The sequence below is a fragment of the Erigeron canadensis genome, chromosome 6 (assembly GCF_010389155.1).
Source record: "Erigeron canadensis isolate Cc75 chromosome 6, C_canadensis_v1, whole genome shotgun sequence".
Taxonomy (NCBI): domain Eukaryota; kingdom Viridiplantae; phylum Streptophyta; class Magnoliopsida; order Asterales; family Asteraceae; genus Erigeron; species Erigeron canadensis.
Genome location: NC_057766.1, coordinates 6,608,342 through 6,632,550, shown reverse-complemented (window position 1 = coordinate 6,632,550; position 24,209 = coordinate 6,608,342). Strand labels below are relative to the sequence as shown.

Sequence of the window (24,209 nt, the reverse complement as noted above, 5' to 3'; positions counted from 1 at the left end):
TCAAAATTGAGTTGATTAGGCTTGTTTAGGCTCATGGGTTTTAGGCCTCTGTATCATTACTTAACTGAGACCATTGTCATCGATTTCCCACATAAGAAAAACTTTAATACTTGTTTTCCTCTGCAGAAGTTGACAAACTTATATTTTGACTAGTTAAAGGGTTAAGTTGCAGAGCTTTAAATGGAAACAAATAAAATGTAGGTTACAACTTACAAGTGGCCAAATTATTGAAATGATGAGTATGTGGTTTTTGGATAAATTACAAGATATTTGAAGTAAATAACCCCTCACATCTGAATGAAATTAAACAAGCCAGAGGGATAAAATTAGAAATTCACATTAACAGATTAAATTGGAATTCAGAGATAAATTTTCTGACTGTTTTTCATATGTTCATAATCCTGAAATCAATTACGGTTTCATTAACAAATTTTTTATGTACTTGAGAACCTCGTCCACATTGACCGTCCACACAACTGAAACTGGGGAATAGCCTGTCCATGGATTCTCCGAATTCCATCTGCATCATTAGGAATGAACAATATATTAGAAAACGAAACATGCTCCTTGTTTCAATTAGAAAAATGGTGACTTCGACTTTTAAGGTCAAAAAGAGTGTTGATGTCTTTTAGGAAAACTTGAAAACCCCATCAAATCTTATCATTCTTATTTTCTTTTTAAAGAATAAATGTAATGCACAATAGTTTTAAGAAAAATCAGGAAAACTAAGAATTTACATTTTCAGTCCTTGGTCCATAAGAGTATGGCCAACACAAAGCCCCTGTGTCTCCACCCGCACAACACCTTTCTTGTATGTGAAAAGATCTGGTCGAACTAGAACCAAGAAACTGACCGGATCATGAAGAAATACACCTGAAGATACATAAAAAAAATACCATGAAGTGACATTCAACAATTAATTTCATTTTGATTTTGAGTATAACGAAAAATTCTGAACATATACCATAAACACCATCAGATTTCACATGCCAATCGCGGTAAAATTTACACATGTCGCACAAAATTTGAGCATATTTCCCTTTAGACTGCCTCAGTTCATGGAGGTCATCATCTGCAAACCACAAAATACAGTGCGACTTTCATTATGTTGTAGTTTTCGTGTCTATATAGGAAAGTCGACTAGAGTAAGTGACCGGACCAGATAATTTGACTTGTGTTGTGATGTTTATGCCAACAACGACGATATTGGCCCCAGATGTAAACACAACATCCGCTGCTTCAGGGTCCCCATAAATCTGCAAGTAAAAAATAGATTGTTACTATTAGTAAGTTTCCGCTTTTTCCAGCGGTGATAATTTCAAGCATATATACTTGTGAATCAGTTGATTTGAGTTAAATATTAACAATAAAAATGGCGTAATATTAAGCCAAAAAAAAATCTCAAAAGGACATGAGCCAAATGGGTCACCCCTTCAATGTTGCCCACATTGTATACCGTATACTACATACAATACCACCACCTTGATTGCTTTTTCTTAGAACTATCTTATCTTACGATTCTAATAATCTACCTATTTTAATCATATTCAATACATTAGATGTTTACCATAAGGTGTTATGGGTCAACTTAATCTAAAAAACTATAGTACAAGATTTGAATCAAACCCATTTAGGTACCCCCCAAACCCAGTTTGCCACTTATAAGATTTTCATTCAAGAAGGATGGAAACACTATACGTTTGCTTCAGCGGCTGGATTAATGTTCCCGAGTGAAAAGAAAGCTCCACCAAGTATAACTATCTTTTTCACTTTGGTAACAAATGACGAGTCCCTCTTGATAGCCTAAATGAGCATGTTGATGAAATATTAGTTGCCTGATAGCATCTTAAACATGAATTATGACATTTGTAAACATGTAACTTACCAGAGCTAAATTCGTTAGTGGACCAAGTGCAAGTATAGAAATTTCACCCGGATATTGAGAAACTTTATCAACTAAAAACTCAGATGCTGACATCTCTACTTTCTTTGAATTGGGCTCAGGTAAATTTAAGTTACCTAATCCATCTGATCCATGAACAAAGTCACTAATCTCTGGCTCTCCACCCTATAAAAATATACAAGATCACTTAGTCAACATGGAAAACGAACTGAGAAGATAATAAATTAGTCTTTTTTTCGAAAATTTCACTGAACTGAGTGCTTGGAAATGGAACAAATTGCAGCCCAAAATCTATTGTAATACCCAATTTAAATGGATAATTGCATGTACCCAAATTTTGAATATTTGTTATTATATGTATCCAAATATACATGTCATCCAGTAGTTTACAAGTTTTGATTGAACAAATACGTACACTATGAAGATTTGAAAGTTGAATAGATACAATAGACCAATTGTCCAATTTAGAGATAGATAGGTATAACAGATTTCGGGTTTTAGTTACTTGAAAACATTTCCAAACACTTGCTGGTGAAATGAATATGCATGTAGGACGCCTATCATAGACAATCAAGTAGTTATAAAAGTTTATACTGAACAGACTGAAAAGCTAGTACAAACATTCATATGTACCAATGCTAATATGCTTGTGTATTGTTTAACAAAATATATCTAGTCTTTTTAATTATTTATGTTGTTCATCAACTATGCTTATCAAGTGAAAGCACAAAGACAAAATGTACCTTCAGAGGTCCAGGGCTACCTTCGGCAACAGGAATATCAGGACACCCTGCAATCTCACACTATCCTTTTGCACAACAAAAAATGAATATTGATCAGGTACAGATATGTATTTATGCAAAACTAAGTATTGAAGTTACTCACAAAAAAAGTGATTACCAAAAGTAAGGCGTTGCGAGTTGCATCTTTTGTAGATACATTACCAAAAATGGTGGTAAAACCGACGATATCAAGATTTGGTGTTTGGAAAGCCATCATAATTGCCATGCTATCATCTGTAAATGATGAATATATGGTGATGGTTCTCATTCAAGGTTGTTTTAGCAAAGCACTTCTTATAGGAATTATGTCAAACTTAATAACAGCAGGCAGATATTGTAACAAATATACTATATTGAGGTGTTACATTATTTGAAATGTAATAATAAACTAAGTGTGATTTACATCTAATATAAGAAAAATTGTCAGATATAAAAGATAATATAAAGGTAAATCCATGTGGATACATGAAAAAAATTTCATGCCCACCAACTCTATCAGCCACCACTTTCTAGGAGCAACCTGGGTTCGAATCTTGCCAGAGGCAGAATTGAATTTAAGTAGTTGAATTACCTTGACACTATCCCTACTAGGGGTTATGTGGGTATCAATTTGGTACATGGGATAAAACGGTTCCTATCAATCTACCGTTTTTTTTAACGATCCGCTACTAATATTATAAGTTTTTCGACATGAAAGTTTTTTACTAGCTCTATTGGTAATACTTGTAAATAATTAAAGAGTAAAGGGATCAAAAATATTAAACATTTTCCTTATAGAATATGGAAAAAACATCAAAAATATTGTTTTTGTTTCTGTTTTGTCATAATAGTTTCTCGAAAACATGAATTTCATTACAATTCTTGTTTTCTTTAAAAAAAAAGTCTTCTGGAAAAGAAGGGAGTTTTCCGCATCTAAACACAGGGCAATATTCTTTGATATAATACAAAATAAGAGCATCTTAACAAAGCGAAAGCTTATATAATGGGGCCTTCATTTTTCATACATAAAGTTGGTGATAGTTGAAGTCAATTTTTATTTTTATTAGAAGCAACATCCTTGATATAATAATCAGTCTGGAATAATAACTCATTCTTCTAAATGAAAAATAAGAGAATATAAAAATAAAAAATAAAAGGGGAAGTACATAATGAATAAAGAGAAAAGGGGGGAATAGTAGTACCAATGCCAGGATCAGTATCGATGATGATCTTTTCGGAGACCCCACAATTTCCATTCATCATTTTCTTTCTTCTTTCTTCTTCTTCTACTAACCAAATCAAATGAATTAATTTGTAAAAGTTTTGGTCCGAATTTTATAGAGGTTAAAAAGAGGAAGAAGTGGATTTGATTAATTGATTGATGATTTTAATGAAGAATGTGAGAATATTCAAAGGGAGTTGTGCGATTTTGGAGGGGCCGCCAGCCTGCCAAAGCCAAGCCAAGCCAAACCCACTTTGCTCCTTTTTTTCTAATCTGATTGGCAACAAAGTTTGGATAAATAAATTTCTTTCTTATCGATACAGACACAGAGGTATACGTATATGTGATGATGATTTTATTTCAAGGTATGTGGTTATATTCGATTTTTTATGATTATTTTATTATCCAAAAACGTGTCAATTATTTCACAGATCCCCCTTTTTTCATATGAATAGTAGTAAACTTATAAAGGAGGTTTGGTTTGCAGAATTTGTTGGAATTCGATAGAATTGGAATCTAATATTTATTTCATATTCAGTTTGGTTGACAGAACGTGTTTGGTTCGTAAAGAATTCAAATTGGAATCCTTTAAATAATTGAATTCCATCGTATAAAAGAATTTAAGATGCCTTGGTAAAGTGGATGGAAAATTTTGAATTGGAATTCAAAATGTTTCTCTTCTAAAATTATTATTATGTTTTATTTAATAAATGTTGTATTTTTCTATTACTATTATTTATAATAATAATAATAATTACTTATACTATAATTTATATAATTAATATAATGATAAATATTATTAGTTATTATTTTTATAATAATAAAATTATGATAATAGTTATTTTTATTTATTTATAATTAATTTTATATAAATATAAATATTGATTATTATTCAGCAATAAGTCATAATTATAAACTTACTTCTAACTTATAAAAATTTATTTTTATTTTATATTAAAATTGTAATTAATAAAGAGTTATTTATTTTATATATTAATAATGTTATATTATATAAATTTTATTATTTTATAAAAAAATTATTATATTATAATATTTTTATTATTTTAGGAAAACTAATAATATTTTATACACCTTTATATTTTTATTTTATAGAAAGTACTACTATTTAAATTTTATAAAATTATATTTATTAATTATTATTATATTTATGTTATGAATTTCATTCCATTCCATTTAATTCTGATCAACCAAACAGATACAAATTATAATTCATTCAAATTCTAATTTCATCAGATTCCAATCCATTCAGTTTCCAATTTCTTTAAAAATCCAATTCCTTTGATAGATTTCAATTCTTTCAAAAAGATTCTGAGAACCAAACGCCCCCTTAAGTTTAACAATCCATGAAAAAAACTCATTCTTTATTTTAACTAGATTAAACCCATGCGTTCCATGGTGATAATTGTTGACGTTAAATTTTTACAAAAATAAATAATGCATCTTTCAAATTTAAAGTATAAGACTACAATATTGTAACAATAACATATTCAAATGTAAACTAGGAGGTGTTTGATTCGCAGAATTCCAAGGAATTCGATGGAATTGGAATCTGAATTCCATTTCATATCCTGTTTGGTAGGTAGAATGGAATTCAGATTTCATACCATTAGTTGTTTGGTTCGTATGGAATTGGGTTCCCTCAAATTCAATCATATGATGGAATTCAAGATTCCTTCACATTTTTTTATTGAAAGTTTGAAATTTCATTGGAATTCAAGTTTTGATAAAACTAATTTTGTATAATTATTTTTAATTATTAAAACTATTATAATATATTTTAAAACTATGTTTATTATCATTATTATTACTGCTAAAATTATTTTAATTATTATAATTATTATAATATATTTCAAAAATTGTTTAAATTTTATAAAAATATTAATACTTATAAAGTTTATTACTACTTATTAAAGTCATTTTTTAAATAAAAATCTAATTTTAGCTTATAAAGTTTAATATTGTTCAATATAAATTTTATTTTATGAAAATATTAATAATATATATATATAAATTTTTAAAAATATTATTTTACAAAAATATAAATAATTTTTTATAAGTATTTTCAAGTTATAATTGTAACATCCCAAAACTTTTTGACGTTGACCGTTAACTTGTCGTTAGCGACCGTTAGTCACTATGTGTTTTGTATGTGCTTATATGAGTTAAATGATTTACGTGAGATATGTGTTAAAGTGATTTAAAGGAATGAAATCAAAGTTGATAATGATTAATAAAGTCAATTAATATTCCCGATAAGATATAAGGGTTGATAAGTGTTCCCGTAGGCGTTAAAAGAGTCGTTAAGGGCCGAAACGAGTTGTAACGAAGTGTAAGGGCCTAGATGTAAAGTTTTGTAAGTTGCTCCAGTATATATATGGCCTCATCCACGACCCAAAGGCTGGGAAATCAGATTAAAACCCCAGAAAAGTCTTTCACACAAAACCCTAGGTCAATTTTTCAAGTTATAGTCGATTTCGGGGGGTTTTCGGAAGGGATTTCACTTGCTTTTCGGTCCGTTAATCAAACCTACAGGTATAATATCATTAATTTAATGTTGATTGAGTTTTAAATTAGGTTTTGTCCCTGTAGATTCGACCTTGAGGGTTGGGGTTATTTAAAGTTGATGTTTTCGGTTAAAAACGATGTTCTCGTGAGAATAAGCACTAATAGAGTTGATTAACTATGTCAAGATGCAAACTTTAATGTTGAATAATGTTTTTTATATGTAAATAAGTGTATTCCAGGTGGTTAATTAGAAACCCACTTAAGGTAATGAGTTTTTGATCAAAACGTTTACCGATTTCATGCTATTCGGGTAATCAATTAAGTGATTTATGTTTGTAATGGATCAAGGAATCAATTGGTGGTTTGAAGGCATCAATTGTGTCATAAAAGAGGTCAATTTCATGTCTCCAAGTCGGGGTTAGGGTTTGAGATCGAATGGGAGTCGTTTAAAGATATTCAAAAGTCGGATTTACTTAAAAGACCCCGTTGTGCGGCGCACGGGGATTCTGTGTGGCGCACGGGAATTCTGTGCGGTGTACAGATTGATCTGGTTGCTTCTGATTGAGTTTATGCGGCGCATATTCAGGTCGGGCAGTCGTATAGGCTTGTTTTCATGCTCATTTGACCCATAGACCTTAGGTATAAGTCATGTTGATGTTTAGGGAGCTTGGTGATGTTCTTTATGGTCTCGTTTGTGTTACATGTCGATTATATGTGTGTGATAGGTAGTCGGGAACTCGAACAAGATATTTTAAAGTTGCTTATTGATCGTCGTGCTCGTCATCAGGTAAGATACATGACTTTTCTCACGCAGTAGGCACAACAAAATGTGGTTTTCTATAAGTAACCTCTTAATCAGAATTTCTTTCTGCCTTTCTAGTCTCTAGTCATAGGGCTCAGCTCAGTGGGTGGGAAAAAAGGGGCTAGTAACAATCGACTCTATCTTATATGTGTTGGGTTTTCCGGGTTATGCGGGAGGTTATGTGGGAATATATGCATGTTGAAATGATTTATGTTGATATGATGACGTTTAAAGTAGAAGTATATATATGTGCATATGAAGTATGATGCTTATAATGACGTTGCTATGAAATTCTTAAGATATGTGTTGTTGATAATGTCGTTGATATGTCTTGATGTTGATATGTGATGGCTTATATGTGGGACTTAAGTATGATATGTCTTGTTCACTAGATACACGTGGTAATTGTTATGAGTGTGCACGTTAGTGGGATTAAATGCAAAAGTAGACGTGAGACTAATTAGGTAACGATTGTGCCTAATGTTAACGTAAAATGTGAGATGTGGGAAACCGTTCTAGCCTTAATGTTAGTGCGTAAAAAGTAAGAAAGATATAAATACGTGGGAAATGCTATAGCTAAATATGTGAGATTGACGTGGGAAGTGTTAAGCTTAACCCGTGCTAGTTTATGCCAAGCTATTGTGTACGTGGTCGCTTGAGTGGCTCCTTGCGGCATAGTTACGTGGACTAGTATTTCTGGGTGGAGTGACTAACCACCAATGTTAAAAGCATGACGGGATACTAAATAGTGGTCACTTGAGTAATTTCTTGCGGCATAGTTACATTGATCTAGTATTGTAACATCCTAAAACTTTTTGACGTTGACCGTTAACTTACCGTTAATGACCGTTAGTTACTATGTGTTTTATATGTGCTTACGTGAATTAAATGATTTACGTGAGATATCTGTTAAAACTATTTAAAGTAATAAAATTAAAGTTGATAATGATTAATGAATTCATTTAATGTTCCCGATAAGATATAAGGGTCGATAATTGTTCCCGTAGGCGTTAAAAGAGCCGTTAAGGGCTGAAACGAATTGTAACGAAGTGCGAGGGCCTAGATGTAAAGTTTTAAAAGTTATTTTAGTATATAAAGGGTATGGAGGTCGACCATAGGGCAGAAAAATCAGATCAAAAATCCTAGAAAAGTATTTCACACAAAACCTAGGTTAAACTTCAAGATCTAGTTGATTTCGGGTGATTTCAGAAGGGTTTTTGCTAGCTTTTCGATCCATTAATCATCCCTACAAATAATATGTCAGTAATATAAGTTTGATTAAGTTTTAAAGTAGGTTTTATCTCTGTAAATTCGACCATGAGGGTTGGGATGGATTAAAGTTGATGTTTTCGGTTAAAAACGACGTTTTCGTGAGTTAAATCGTTAATAGAGATGATATACTGTATCAAGATGCAAAGTTTAATGATGAATAATGTTGTTAAGATGTATTAGAGTGTATAGGAACTGTAGAGTTCAGGGTAGATGTGTGATGGTCGAAATTGCTTACAAAACTAAGGGTTTACTAGATCTGAAAATTTAGTAATATTGAAAAAATCATATCTCTTTCAATTAAACGAGTTAGGAGATGAATCTTATATTCTTGAAAAAGGTCTATGTGTTCTCTTGAATCGATATGAACAAAGTTTCTGGTGATTTTTCCCATAAATAGCCGAAAAGTGTCGATTTCCAAAAGTGGTCGAATTTCGGACGATTTCTGCAGACCCATTTTGTAAACATCATAGATCATTCATTAGAGATCTTCAAGAGTAAAACTTTATATTTCTGGAAAGTTCTTTGCATTCTCTACATTTCTTAAGAACTAAATTTTGACTCATTTGGTCGTCTTGAGGTCGAAAAGTCTCCTGCAAGTGAGGGGTGTGAGTCTGGAAATTGATATCGACGAGACCACCCATGGGCTCGGCGATACCAGCCGGGAGAAGGGTTCTAAGCGCATTTAAGTATCTAGTTGACGTATATTTCCATCCTTCTTGTATCATAGGTTGTCGGGAACACTTGTCAAGCACGGTAAACACATTTGTGATTATTGAGTACTCTATTGAGGTAAGATAACATCTTTTACCACACGAGGGACAACAAAACATAGTTTTCATAAGTTAACTTCCCCAAATGAATGTTTATATGCTTGTATGTATTCGGGAATGAATGTGATGTTACTATTGGGTATATTATGATTACCATTGATGATGAATGGTAAGCTTAAGCATGCTATGATGAAATGAAATATGTATATGTTATGTTATGATGATATGATGGAATAAAATATGTGATAAGATGAAATGTTTATGATGCAAATATAAGATAACATGATGTTAATACGATAAGATGTTATGTTAATATAAAGATATGATGCTATAATGCAATTGACGATATGATGACGCAATGCTATGATGTTATGTTAATGAAATGATATGACGATATGTTGCTATCAAGTTAAGAAGATATGATGCTAATATGACATGACGATATTATGTTATATGATATCACGATATGATGATTTTATGAAATAACGATATGATGTTATGAATGATACGTTGATATGAATATAAAATGATATGATGATGCGATGCTAATATGTGATGACGATATGATGATGTATGTATGTCATATGATTAGTTGCATGGCTTGAACACCTAGTTACTAGACTTCTATAGGTTTGTCATGACACGTGTACAATTAAGGGCCCTAAAGTAAAGAAAGATGTATGTGATTAGTTTAGGTGAAAGTGTAGCCTAAGCTAATATAACGTAAAGAATGATATATGTGATTGGTTTAGGTGAAAGTGTAGCCTAAGCTAATATAAGAAAGAAGTCTCGAGCATAAGTAAAGTTGTGTTAAGCTTAACCCATGCTAGTTCTTCGGAGCTAGTGTGTACGTGGTCACGTGGTATGGGAATCTAGATACCTCTCCGTGGCACAGTTATGTTTGAGTGTATCCGGGTGGAGTAACTAACCACTACACGCGCAAAGTTGATATCATGTACATAGATTATTTAGGCTATATAAATATTTAAGTGTTAATAAATTTTTCTATCTAAATCTAAATTTAAATCTAATCAAAATCTAAATCTAAATACTAACTAAAACAGAAGCATGAAAAAACACTTGGCACCACATCAACCCTCTTGGGCCTAATTTTTCCCTCCAAATTATTATGTCGCGTCACTTATTACAATTTTTTTAGTTAGAATATAATAATTTAATGATTAACGAATACTTAGACTACATGGTGTGAGGCGTGAACATCACCCCGGAGGGCGTTCCAGCCAGTTTTTTTGCCCTCCACGGATAGGCAAAACCGTTGACCAAGCTAAGTACTTTCCCCTTCCCAATGCTAATATACCCGTTGGAACTCAATTCTCATTATAAAAAAAAAGTTTTTGTTTTAAAACGATTTACCTTTCACCTAAATAAAACCCAATTTTTATTAAATAAAGTTTTACAACACTCAAAATACTATCTTCTTTTCTCTTTTTTTCTATACGTTCTTATCATTTTAAAAAATAAATTACCATGTATCCCAACAATTTTAACTATGGGTTTCCACATTCAAACACTAAAGCTCCACCCGATGTTAACGATCCAAACGTCTTGAATAGTCCCGGGGTTTTTAGGTGCATGACTCAAATGCAAACAATGCCAATGCAACCGATGTTGATGCAACCGTCGGGGGTGCAACCTGATATGTAAGGTTTTGGACAAAGTCAAAACACTTCTCAATTCTATACTAGTCACAACAAATGTCTGGTAAGTTTTTACACTTTGTGTATATTTTTTTACACTTTTATTTACTTAGATACTAATACAAATTTTTGTACACTTTATTTAGAACGACAAAGGATGGTCGAGACTCCATCACCCACACCACACTCACCGGATATTGAATTAGTCCAAGAGACACAAGTACAAGAAGAGCAAGATGATCCATCACAACCAAGAAAAAAACGAAATAATAAAAAGAAAGGACCCGGCGAACCTAGGACGAAAGCGGTGTCCATCACTTGGACGCAAGAAGAACAAATTACCTTAGCCAAAGCTTGGCTCGACGTGACGGATGGCCCTAAGTTTGGTAATTTTGTATATACAATTTCGGATTTTTAATGTAAATAAATATGTTTTTAATTTAAAACCCGTTTTTTTTTTTTTAAATTATGTTTTATGTTTTTTTTTAAATAAACTTGGTTTACTTTCTGTTTTCTTTTTTTTTTTTTCGTTTTTGCCTTTTCTTTCGTTTTTTCTCTTTTTTTTTGTTATTAGTATTTTGTCTACCTCTTTTTTTTTAGCAAACTATCAAAAAGACAAAACGTATTGGCGAAAAATTACCAAGAAATTTCGCATTCTTGAAAATAAAGGAAATGACTACTGTGACCAAGACTCGATCGGTTCGAAATGGCGAAAAATTAAGACGCAACTTTCGGTGTTCAACCAAATTTACACTCGTCACAAAGAAAAAAACAACCATCAAAGTGGGAGTAACGACGCTCAGGTTTTGGAAAGAGTTTTGGCTGAATACCAAGGGATGTTCAAACCGTTCCCGTATATAGAAATTTAGGAACTCGTTAAGTAAATTTCAAGGTTCCATCTAATTACCGACTTCGATGGAAAGGCAACACGCGGTCAACCAATCGCCAAAAGGTCAAAAACTTCATCATCCATTGATCTACATAGTGAAGGGTCCAACGCTAGGGTGAACATTGACATAAACGATGAGGAGGAAGTTGAAGATCGGTATATTCGACCGATAGGTCGAGACGCGACCAAAAGGGCAGCCGCATCGGGGTCGGCCTCGGGATCGGGTTTTGCACGGCGTATCGACTACACGTAGGTATTTGAGAAAGTTACTAACGAGTTACATGGTTTAATGGAATTAAGTAATAGACGTGCGGATTTGGGTGAAAGGAAATTATTACTTAAAGAGAAAAAAAATAAAAGGAATGAGACAAAGATGTTGGCCAAAGATTTTAGTTATCTTGAGGAGCCCGAACGAACTATAATGGAGGACATGAAAAAAGAAACTCGACAAAAGTATTATGGCAACTAGTAATTTTTAAAATTTGTCTTAGTTTTTAGGGATTAGTTTCCAGGAATGTAACTATCTTTGCCCGAATGTCTATAGTAGGAAAAAACTAAAGTTATGTGTATTGTATGTAAGCAACTTGAAAAAATGTTTATTGTATGTAAGACTACATACGTGGCAACCATATACAAGTGCCACTTGTCAGATTGTAATTGGTTGAAACGAAATTCTTACATACAATAAACATTATTTCAAAGTTGTTTACATACAATACACACAACTTTAGTTATTTCCTACTATAGACATTCGTTCAAAGTTTCTTACATTCTAAGGAACTAATCCCTAGTTTTTATGTGTTTTTTTTAATTATGTGCTTCGTTAGTTCAATTATGTGTTTTTTTAGTTTATGTTATTTAGTTTTTATGTAATAGATTTTATGAAATTTTATTTACTTTATTTTTTTTTTAAAGCATAGTGAAAAGTATATAATTAAAAGTGTAAAAATAAAATTATATAAATAAAAGTGTAATAAAAAAATAAAAAGTATAAAAAAAATATTAATCATTTGGTTTTGACACATGGTAAGAGATGCCCCATGGTGTCAAGATGCCTCGTACCACCATTTTTGTTGAAAGGCCCCTTAGCTTAGTTGGCGTCACATGTCGGTAAACCCATTCATGGAGGATGTCTCATACCATTTAGTCTTATCATATCATATCATATCTCTACTACTTTTCTTAATTTAATTAATTAAAAACAAACTAATCCTTACTAGATTACATTTCTACTATTTTTTTTTATTATTATATATATACACCTAAATATCTATCTATCTAAATTTTGATCGACCTAAATAATTTTATAGCTAAAGGTTTACTATGGCATCTTCTTCCTCTCACACCTATTAAATTCATATTTTGCTTAATTGATTGTTTATTGCTATTAACTTTCATAATATATATTTACTAATATATGGAATGATATATATTGGTTCTTTTTAATAAAAAAGGACTACCTTGGTTCATGTCGAAGATTTGAACCTAAATCATGTTAATCATTATCTACAATTTTGCATTGTGCAGGTTTGGACTATGCACCAATACTTAACCCACTCAAAATCAACACACTCGAGATGGTGTTCATTCTTTTAATATATGAATTTTTTTCCAATTTTAGTAATTATCTAATATCTAAATCTTCTAATCCTTTTTTTGGTAAAAAAAAAATATAAATTATGAAATGTAAAACCGGCTCAAAAATGACTATGGTTTTAATTCAGGTAAAGTTTATTCTTATATATATTTTTATTGTGTTTTAATTATATAATTTATCATAAAATTCAAAAACATATCAAAATGAAATATACAAAACATATATGTTGAATCTACCCGTACATCGGACGAAATTAAAGACTAGTATTGTTATATATCTGAATCAATTTTAACGTCTATTAAAAAAAGTTATAATCTTAATATATACTATAAGACAGTTGAATTAATTACTTATTAACCAATCAAATCGTTCGATTTTATCAAATTGACTCTTGCTTATGTCATCATGTAGATAAATTATAAATTAAAATTTCTAATAATCATTATCCAAATATATTATTATATTATTATTTATATTAATTTGTAGAAAAAGTCTCATTAATTTACATTTTTTTTTTCATCAATAATTTACACTTTTTAACCTGAATACTTAATTTATATTTATTTTTAGCCATTAACTTAAGAAAATTATTTAAAATTTATAATCATTTAATTAATAATTAATTAAAAAAATTTCAACATAATCTCTAAATAAAAGAAGGTACATAATTTTATCTTTTTTTTATATATTAACTTTGTGTATCTTAATATATATTATAAGACAGTTGAACTAATGATTAATTAACCAATCACATCGTTCGATTTCATCAAATTGACTTTTGATGATGTCATCATTTAGATAAACTACAAATTAAAAATCATAATAATCATTATCCAAATATATTAATATTTATATTAATTTGTATAAAAGTCTCATTAATTTACACTTTTTTGTTTTCCATCAATAATTTATACTTTTTAGCCCTGAATACTTCATTTATATTTATTTTTAGCCATCAACTTGAGAGAATTTTTTAAAATTTACAATCATTTAATTAAATAAAAATAATTTAACATATGAAATATTTTCTACAAAAAATAATTTGAAAACCTAATGACTTATTAACAAATATTAGAAGAGTACTCATTGTTATCAAAGAATATAAAAATAATCATAATTCTTATCATATTATCATAGAATAAGTGATTGAAAATAAACATATGCGTGTTATGAACGTGCATCATGATTAAATACATATACTTAAATGTCAAGTACAGGATCACAAATATGTTTATATTTTAATTCTTAATTATTTTTCCTAATAGTATCACATTATAAGTACATCTGTTTCAAAATATTCTATAATGGAGAAATTATTATATATAGCATGTGCCTTGTGGAATGACTACGACAAACAATTCCATCAATATGTCTAGGCTAATAATGACAGTGAGGAACCTATGATTATTGTACTACAACTTGCAAAATATAACACTTAAAGACGTGTTTTTTTAAAATTGTAAGATTTTATGACTTAAATGTATGGAGATCTAATATTGTTAATATCGTAAATCCTATGTCTAATGTTGGACTCAGGTCTAAAATCTAGTTATAACTATATTTGCTCATCAAATGTAGTTGATGAGCATCACTTTACACATGAATATATCGGGTAGTGAAAATTGTTGACTATATTCTGGTAGATTTGTTATTGCTAAGTATTATTCTTTGGAAATTACATAAGGCATCTATGTAGCAATGAAAGATTGGGACGTGCGATCGATCCCAGTTCCCATCCGATCATGTAGATGAGTGGCGCTTCTAGGTTCCTATGCTACGAGGTTTGAACTCAAAATATTTATTATGTTGCAAGATAATCGGTCTTGATACACTATTGAGAGAGCCAGTACTTACCTATACTATTTAATAAAACAAATCATCTTTTTTCTTTAAATTTTCTATCTTTGAAAAACTAAAAATACCCTTCTACTTTATTCACTCATTTATATATCTCCATCTAATATACCTATAATAACCTTAATAAAATAATTTAAGGTATAGCTCTCCCAACTATAATACCACCTTTAACATCAATTACTTTTACATTCACCATCATCGTCGCCCCCATCACCGTCCCCACTGCCGCCCCCACCACCATTACCACCACCACCTCCGCCATCACTACCCCCACCGCCGCCGCATTGCGCGGGCATAAACTTAGTTAAAAAAATAATATATAAGAGCTGTATGGACGTATGGTGTTTACATTTCGGTATGTCTATTCCGAGACTTAGAAGAATGAAGCAGCCCCGGGTTTAGATTTTTGGTTTGGGCCAAGAATTGGGCTGTTACATTATATACATAAACCCGAATTTTAGATTTTTTTTGTATTTTGTAAATTTTGTAAATTTTAGGTTTAAAAGAATTATACTTTCTATGGCTCTTTGAGTTTGCACCCAAACCCGAATTTTGGATTTTTTTTATTGGACCAATAATTGGGCTGATACATATTGCATAAATTAGTTTTGTAGATTTTAAGAATTTAAGGTATAAAAGAATTATGCATTTATGCCCTCAATGCGGTTGCCTCCCAAATCCGGTATTGTTGTACCACTTGTATATCTCCTTTATGTCATGAGTCATGACTCATGTTTCAGCAGAAATATGTACATGAAAAAAAGAGTTTGGGTCGGTTCATGAACTGGGCTAATCTATATGTATATATTTGAGGCCGAAAAGATTATGGGTAGACCGTAGACCCATGCGTCCCAGGTAGAGGTGCAAGAAAAAACCGATTAACCGAACCGAACCGATTCATAACCAGTAACCAAAATCGGTTAGTAACCAAAATAGTAAAAATCGATTATAGGTTACCAGAAACCGTAGGTTACTAACCGATTACTCTTTTCAAAACCAAAACCGATTATTAACTGGTTAACCTATAACCGGTTAATTTTCCAAATTAACACCAGTTAACCGGCTAATCACATATTATATATATATATATATATATATATATATATATCAATATCAGTCATATTATATACATACACTGATAAATAACCGGAAAGATCGCATCATCAGATAATTTCGTAAGTTTTCAATATATCTATACTAAATATAGATTAATTCTTATTTCATCCGATCCAACATCAAATTTTTGTTGTTTTTGAGATTTGGGATGATGAAGTTTGTTGTGTTTAGAAAATGATGTTTATTTGGAATACAGATTTTTTTGCAATATGGGTTTGTTGCTTAGGCTTTGGAATATGTTTAAAAAAACCGAATAGGTTAACCGGTATTGGTTAACCGGTTATTATTAATCGAAGTCGGTTAGATAGGTTCCAGATTTAAAATCTAAAAACCGGTTATTAACCGGTACAAAGTTAACTGTAATCAGTTATTACTGTTTCAAAAAATAACCGAAACCGGTTATTAAAATTATTAACCAAAATCGGTTAACCGTTTCTTGCACCTCTAGCCCCAGGCTGAGGGAAAAAATTGTCTGTGAACAATTTAATTTAGAGTTAATGGCATTTTTGGTCCCTGTGGTTTGTATATTTTGGCAAGTTCAGTCCCTTTTCAGGTTTTATTGCATTTTTGGTCCCTATTTTGGAAACCTTTGGCAAATTTGGTACAAGTTAACGGTGGTTCTTAAATGAAGTCGTTAAGTGCTGTTAGAACTAAAATGGTGTTAAATTGTAAATTTCAAAAAATGTAAGGGGTTTATGTCAATTGTGTTTAATTGTAAATTTCAAAAAGTGTAAAGGGTAAATTTCAAAAATGTTTGTCATGTTGGTCAATGTTGGTCAAAGTGTTGGTCAAAAAGTGTAAGTCATTAAGTGCTGTTAGAACTTTATAGATTGTTAATTAATGGGTTAATTAACTATTTATACAACTTCAAACATATGGTATATATTTCTTAAATATATCATGTGTGTTGGTTTGTTTATATTTGTTCTCTTTTATTCTTTTACTTGTTTAAATTGACGAGCACGGAAATAGTTATTTTCTTAGCAAACAAAAGTTAATTTGTTTGATGTACAATTTGTTCGATTAAAAATATTCAAACAAACACTTCATAAACTGAGAAAAGTATTTTCATGTAAGTTGTTCGTATTAGTTTTTCAATAAAGCATAAATAAGCGAACAGGAACAAAATTCAAATGTACTCCCATTGGATTATGATAGATTTATAGTCATGTTTCCATTCCTTGGTATCATAATGTAAATATCAAACTTTGAATCAATATAATTCAAAAATGAAAAAGAAAATATAACCTGAACAACTCACGTGGTGATTGCAAGATAATAAAAAGTAGCCTTTCGCGGGTTTTGAGCCCCAATACCTTGACGGTGTATGAGGGAGGTTAAAATGTAGACAGACCTTACCCCTACCTAAGTAGAGAGGCTGCTTCTAGTATTTACCTAAATGGTAGAAAAGACCCTCCAACCTTTGCATGGGATGAGGATCGATCCCATGATCTCTGTTTCTAGAGGCAAGAGTATTTACCACTGATCCAACCATGTTTCTTTGATTGCAAGATAATAAATTAATAAAAAACTGGATAGTTTAGAAATTAACCCCCTTTGAATCTGTTATGATTTAACGAATGATAATAGTGTCTTAATCAACCTTTCAATATCACAATTATTGCTATTATTAAGTATCAACTAAAGTTGAAATTTTGGCATAGTAATAATGTAGTTTGGTACCCTTGATGATATACCAAATCTAAGTATTGATCTTATCATAGTAACAAAACTAGCGGTGTTCATAGTCCGATTTATCTGAATTTGATTAGATTTTAAACCAAACCGACATTTTTAGTACAACATATATCAATTCAAACTAGACCAAGTGTATTTTTTAATTGAACCAAACCAAACCATGTAAGTCATTTTGGTTTGGCCAGTTTGATGGTTTCGAGTTTTTTTTCCTTTTATCTCCATATAAATTTAAAGGGTAATGGGGGAAACCCTAGCCCCGGTTCTACAATTGGATATCCATCGACCCACCCCGTATGAGCTATATATAATTTTATGTATATTTTCATATAGATTTTTCTTTTTTTTTATCACAAAAATAGAAAACACATGCTTTAGCCAACAAACAAAAGACTTTTCATTATATTATACTCGTATATTTCACATGCTACAAACATATATATATATATATATGTTAAATATAAATATCTCTAGTAACTTTAATATATATATAAATTAAATATGTTACACATAAACATATAGATTAGTCCGATCCATTTTTGACAATTTGTTTATTGCTAAAAATGTAACCAGAACAAATGAACAATGAATCCGATTTTTAAAACTTACACCGTTAGACCAGGGATTTTAATAACCTACTCCGACGAAACCAATCCAATTTGATGATGTTCCACAAGATCCAAAATCATATTAATGGTTGTCAGGATGACAGGATGTTTTAGTTTTGTACGAAGACTACGAACCCATCCCATGTCCCCACCTAGCCCAACTCCACCCATCTTTTGCCCATTTCTTTGCGAACACCCCAAGAAATATCTCAAAATTCGTTTAAAAAACATTGAAAAACCACTTAAGAAAACACATTATAAATTGGCATTGGGGAAGTCTTTAGGCCTTAGCCAACGGGTTCGTTCTCATTATTTTCTAAGATGTATCCCGAGAACACGGTTGATACCTTGGTATCTCGTGCATTTTTTGGAAGATCTATTCAATTGAGTTAATGGGAGAAAGGGATAGGATGAGTCTTTTTTTTTCAATCGATCTCTTCTCTTATCTCTTATCTAAATAAAAGAGAATTGTTTCTAGAAAATTTTTGAAGAAAATTTTCTATACGTCAAACTCACAATCTTTCTTACAAATGTTTTTAGAAATTATGACATCATATTTAAAATTATAATTTTAGTAACATTTTAGTTTTTTAAAAAATTAATCCATCATAACACTATCTTAATTATTTTATTAATTTTTGATATAACTTTATAATTTACATTTAAGTCTTGATGAAACTTTAATAAATATAGACATTTTTCTATTTATTTCCAAGTAAAAAGAATATTTTGAAGTTTAAAAAAAAAAACTACATATTGTTTTTTTTACATGCTATGTATTTTATATATAAAAAATAAATAGCTTGATTTAAGAAGTTTAAGTTAAAAAATTTATCATCAGATATATTAATGTTTGTTGTTTAATTACATCAAATATATTTGATACACAAAAGCTTAAAGGTAGCTATATGCATTTGTTTATCAAAACTAAAAAATGTTGTAGTAAATAATCACATAGATATTTCAGAATAGACTCAATCCATTTCGTCGCAACTTCGGCAGGATGTCATACGCTTTTAGAAAACTATCATTAATATGTCCGAGTTGAACCCGGGTTAATTAGCTAATAATATAAAATTTAACATTATGGTCTGTCATATTCAAAATGAACTCTCATTTTACTCGATGAATGGTGTCATGATGAGTGAATAATGTCAATTATAATAATGTTTGTTATTATCAAAACAATAATAAGCAAACAATAATGAATGAATAACAAAGACATTAAATCCTCTAATAACATTTGCTATTCATTACGTTTAACTAACACCTACTTGATAAAAGTACGCATCATGTGGCTTGCCTGTCAAAGTATAAATACAACATGATTTTGTCAATCTTGTATGATTTCATAAATAAAATATGTCATAAAAACCTATAACAAATACTTGTTCGAAAATATTATATCACATCATAAATATCCTCCCATTACATTGGAAAACTATAAGTAACAGAATATATTACGTTTCTATGTTGTACTTTTCCTTTTACAGTATATATATTAGCTACAAATTTAATTACGAAAACTACATTTTAACTACTATATATGATCTTCCTCCCCTGCTTTTCTTTCATGTAGTGCTTCTTTGGTGGTCGTAGGCGCGACCACCATCTCGGTACGGGCGGTTTCAGCTTCCGCCGCGTCCCTAAACTTCTTGTAAATATCGCTACGGTAAAACTTTCTTGTTCGAACCACTAAAATAAAGGAGATAAAACACGCGAAAAGTGTTGCAAAAGTTATAATAAGAAATGACATTTTGTAACAATCTATACCCGTACAACTTAAATCCTCCCCTTCTTTCCTTTCGAGTCCTTTTGCCCGCAATTGTCTTAAGGCCTCTTTGTCGTAAAGTCGTCCCGCGACAACGACATTAAGGATGTATGCCCCCAGTGGGCTTGCCCCACCTCCTAGATTGTACAAAGTTGAATAATACTTCAATCCGAAGATTTCCGATATTATTGCAAAAATTAGAGGCCATTGAGCTCCAAAACAAAAACCCATTATGACCGAAGAGACATATAGTCCATTGGGTACCCCAAAGGCAATAAATAGATGGCCCACACATGAGATAAATAGGACCATTGTTAACATCAATGGGCGTGGAAATTTGTACTTGACCAATAAAATTTCCGAAACAAAACCCGACGTGACCCGACCCAAATAATTCCAGATACTAACTAGTGACACAAAAGTTGAGATACTAGTTTTCGGGTAACCAAGTGAACGCCCGATTTGACCAAGGTTGTCAATGGCTGTCAATGTACCCCCAACCCCGAATGTCGTGGTGATGAATAGTATCAACATGTCGAAACTAAAAATCGCTTGTAATATAGTGTAATCATCCCCTCTTTCGGGGTGAGAAAACACGGTTTTCCAACAAGAAACTTCCTTTTCGGGTGGTGGTGTTGGTGTTGTTACTACAACATTTGTTGGTATGACCGTGGATATATGGACCGTATGAAGATGATTATTAAGCACATCTTGTTTGCTTTTCCAAATCTTAAATTCTTCTCTAAACACAATACCAAGGGGGGCAAAGAGCAAAATCACGACTACAGACGCGGTCAAAGCGTACTCAACCTCTAGAAACTGAAGCTTGTTTTGGATTATGATAATAACCATAAGAAACCCGGCTAATCCTAATGAAATATACAAAAGGTTATAAAATGTCTTGAGCTCATTTTCTTGTCTAATCACCTTTAAATACCTAACAATTCGAAGGAAAACAATTGAAACAGCAGCTGGAAGCCAACCAATAAACAAGATCAATGATCTTGTATCATGTCCATAAAAACCAGGATACAATTGAGTGATAATTGCACCACTTAATCCTACAAAACCTTTCAAAAGTCCCAAAACTACCCCTCGGCTTTCAGGGAAGTTTTTAACACAAGTAACTAAAGCACCCGTGTTAGCAAAAGTTTGTGAATTTGCACCTATACAAATAAACAAACACATTTGCCAAATAGGCGGTTTAGCTATTCTTTTAGTAACAGCCATCCAAATCATGAAATAACCCGAAAAGTTCATAATCGCGCCTAAGAAAAGCACGACCCAAGGTGGTGAAATTTCGTTTATTAAGCCGGAAATGACCCCAACATTGCCTCCTAAATCTTTGAAAGTACTAAGAAGGTTAAGGGTACTTTGGTCATATCCAAGGGCAGACTTTATGTCGCCGGAGTATAACGCAAACATATACGTTGCCCCGGCGACAGACATAATTAATAGACATGCAAATACCATGAACCACCGCCCGGTGAAGGCGTGTAAGGTGAAGCTACCAATATTTTTCATCTTTCCACCACCACCACCACCGGTGGAAAAACTAGAAGATAATCGAGTCATAACCATGTATTTGATATAATTAGTGTTTTTGGTACGTTTTCTTTTGGATAAGAGAATTTGTGGACGTTGGGATGATTGATTATATATATGGGCTAAGGCTATAGAGTTATAGTAGTGTTGTATATCTATTTTTTGACACGCTTGTTTTGTTTTATTGAGAAATTCTTGTTTGACTTGATACTAGTTAGCATGCTTTGTTAAATAGTGGAGAAGAATTAAAGATGAACTCAAATTTATTGCAATGGTGGACACTGATTGTGATGTGTCCAATTATTGTGAAATCTCAAAAAGGAAGAAAAATATATAAATATGGTTAGAAAAATATCTTTAGTACTACATGATGTAATATAAGATATGATGTGTCAAAATAAATCTATTTAAAAAGTATGGAGACCGATATATGGTTTGTTCTTACGTTAAAATGACAAATACTCACTCATATATAGGTCATGATGATAGTACATATAATTTGGCACACATAAGGAGGGTTAGGCATGAACCAACCATAACTTTGTTAAATTTTTTTTTTTTGGAAATAATAGATTTCATAAGTTAGTTCGTGTAATCTTAGGCACACGAAAAACACGTGAAGTTCATTATTTACATGTGTCATTAAAATTATTTAGTTTTATTGAAACGGTTTATATTTGAATTTTGTTTATAAGTTTTAATCATTAGATGCACATACAACATATATGCTATTATTTTTCACTCTATTACATATATATCAAATCCAATGTTTTAAGAACTGGTTGGAAATCACAAGCTAAACTGGCTGAATTATATATGAACCTGATTGATGACCTATCCAATCTACAATGGTTAAGTACTAAGTTATGGATCGGCAAAAATCGTTTAAATTTGTGATTGAAGTAGGATACAATAACCGGTAAAAAGTCAGTTTTGGTTTATCGAAAAATTTAATAGCAAAGTATGTTTTGGCTTTTAGCCTACATCTTAGGGAGCGTTTGGTTCACAGAATGTTTTGGGAAGGAATGGAATCTTTCAAAGGAATTGGAATTTGAAGGAATAGAATTTGACGGAATGTTTTTGATATTTTGAAAATTCAAGTGATGGAAGGATTTCATTCCTTCCTCTATCCCTAAGGAATGGAGATTCCATCAAATGATGGAATGTTTACATTCTTATGGAATGAGATTCCCGCTTCTTTGTGCAACCAAACGCACTAAGGAATGGAATTCAATTCCAATTCCATCAAATTCTGTGAACCAAACGCGACCTTAAATGTTACTCTGTACTACGAATCGTTTATTTGCTTCAAATTTAATTAAAACAAAATAAGTTTGTAGTTAGATAGAAAAAATGATATAATTGTGAATGTTTTGAATAAAGGAAAATAATAAATCCCCCTAACCAAATAGCCTAATATTTCTCCTAAAACATTAGGAATGTGACATGTGGTATCCACCAACTATCTTTCCTAATCTTGCCTCATGATTTTTCCACATGTCAACATTATATGGTTAGAAAGGATTATTAGGCTATTTTGTTAGAAGGGTTAATCATTTCCCTTGAATAAATGTATAAAGATATTATGAATTAAATTCAAAGTGTAGAAATAATAAGTTAGTAATTTACAATCTTGAATTTGAAGATTTAAACAAAAAGATATAGCGGATTATAAATTGTAACCAATTAAGTGTCATTTATTAGTTGTCTACACCTCTATAAACATAGGTCATGATTTAAATCATCATTGATCCCATTCAAAGGTTGGAAGGTTTTTTTTTTTTTACCATTTAGGTAGAAAATGGAAGCAGCTTCTCTATTTTGGTAGAGGTAAGGTCTGCCTACATCTTAATCTCCCTCATACACCGTCGAAATACTGAGACTCAAAACCCGCAGAAGACAACATTGAATATTTTCTTTCTATTCTTTATTAATTTTCCACCTAATTTATAACCAAAAAATTTATCCGGTCCATTGCTAGTGGGAGCTAAAAATCCCGAAATGAAATGTGATAAATAGGAATAAGATTTGATATTATATATGACCAAGTTTGGGCAAACAACAAACAAATTAAAAGTGACCAGATCGATTTTGTGTGTAGGCTAGATTTGGATTTTAACTATATTTAGTTGGGAGGCTTTATCAAAATATTGGTCGCTCTAAATATATGTTATCCCACTACGAAAAGTACTCCCATAATTATTGTAAGTTAGGCTA

At 31.3% G+C, this 24,209-nt stretch overlaps 2 protein-coding genes across 2 annotated transcripts; both read right to left on the bottom strand.

Moving 5' to 3' along the window:
* Positions 1 to 319: 319 nt before the first annotated feature.
* Positions 320 to 4,164, bottom strand: LOC122603610 (uridine nucleosidase 1). Its single transcript, XM_043776362.1, has 9 exons — positions 3,867 to 4,164; positions 2,804 to 2,919; positions 2,647 to 2,706; positions 1,886 to 2,068; positions 1,699 to 1,803; positions 1,160 to 1,256; positions 965 to 1,072; positions 738 to 873; positions 320 to 520 (listed from the first exon to the last, which is right to left on the bottom strand). The coding sequence occupies exons 1-9, from the start codon at positions 3,925 to 3,927 to the stop codon at positions 412 to 414; spliced, it is 975 nt and encodes a 324-aa protein (XP_043632297.1). The 5' UTR covers positions 3,928 to 4,164; the 3' UTR covers positions 320 to 411.
* Positions 4,165 to 20,054: 15,890 nt separating this feature from the next.
* On the bottom strand, positions 20,055 to 22,176 carry LOC122605329. The gene has a single exon (XM_043778255.1). The coding sequence runs from the start codon at positions 22,026 to 22,028 to the stop codon at positions 20,217 to 20,219; it is 1,812 nt and encodes a 603-aa protein (XP_043634190.1). The 5' UTR covers positions 22,029 to 22,176; the 3' UTR covers positions 20,055 to 20,216.
* Between the last annotated feature and the right edge of the window lie 2,033 nt (positions 22,177 to 24,209).

Bases quoted from the DNA above. Each gene is read 5' to 3' on its own strand.
- LOC122603610 (XM_043776362.1), bottom strand. From the start codon at position 3,927: ATGATGAATGGAAATTGTGGGGTCTCCGAAAAGATCATCATCGATACT. The intron at 874-964 runs GTATATGTTCAG...ATGTATCTTCAG, and splicing joins GAAATCTGATGGTGTTTATG to GTGTATTTCTTCATGATCCG. The intron at 521-737 runs GTAAATTCTTAG...CTAATGATGCAG, and splicing joins ATGGACCAAGGACTGAAAAT to ATGGAATTCGGAGAATCCAT.
- LOC122605329 (XM_043778255.1), bottom strand. From the start codon at position 22,028: ATGGTTATGACTCGATTATCTTCTAGTTTTTCCACCGGTGGTGGTGGT.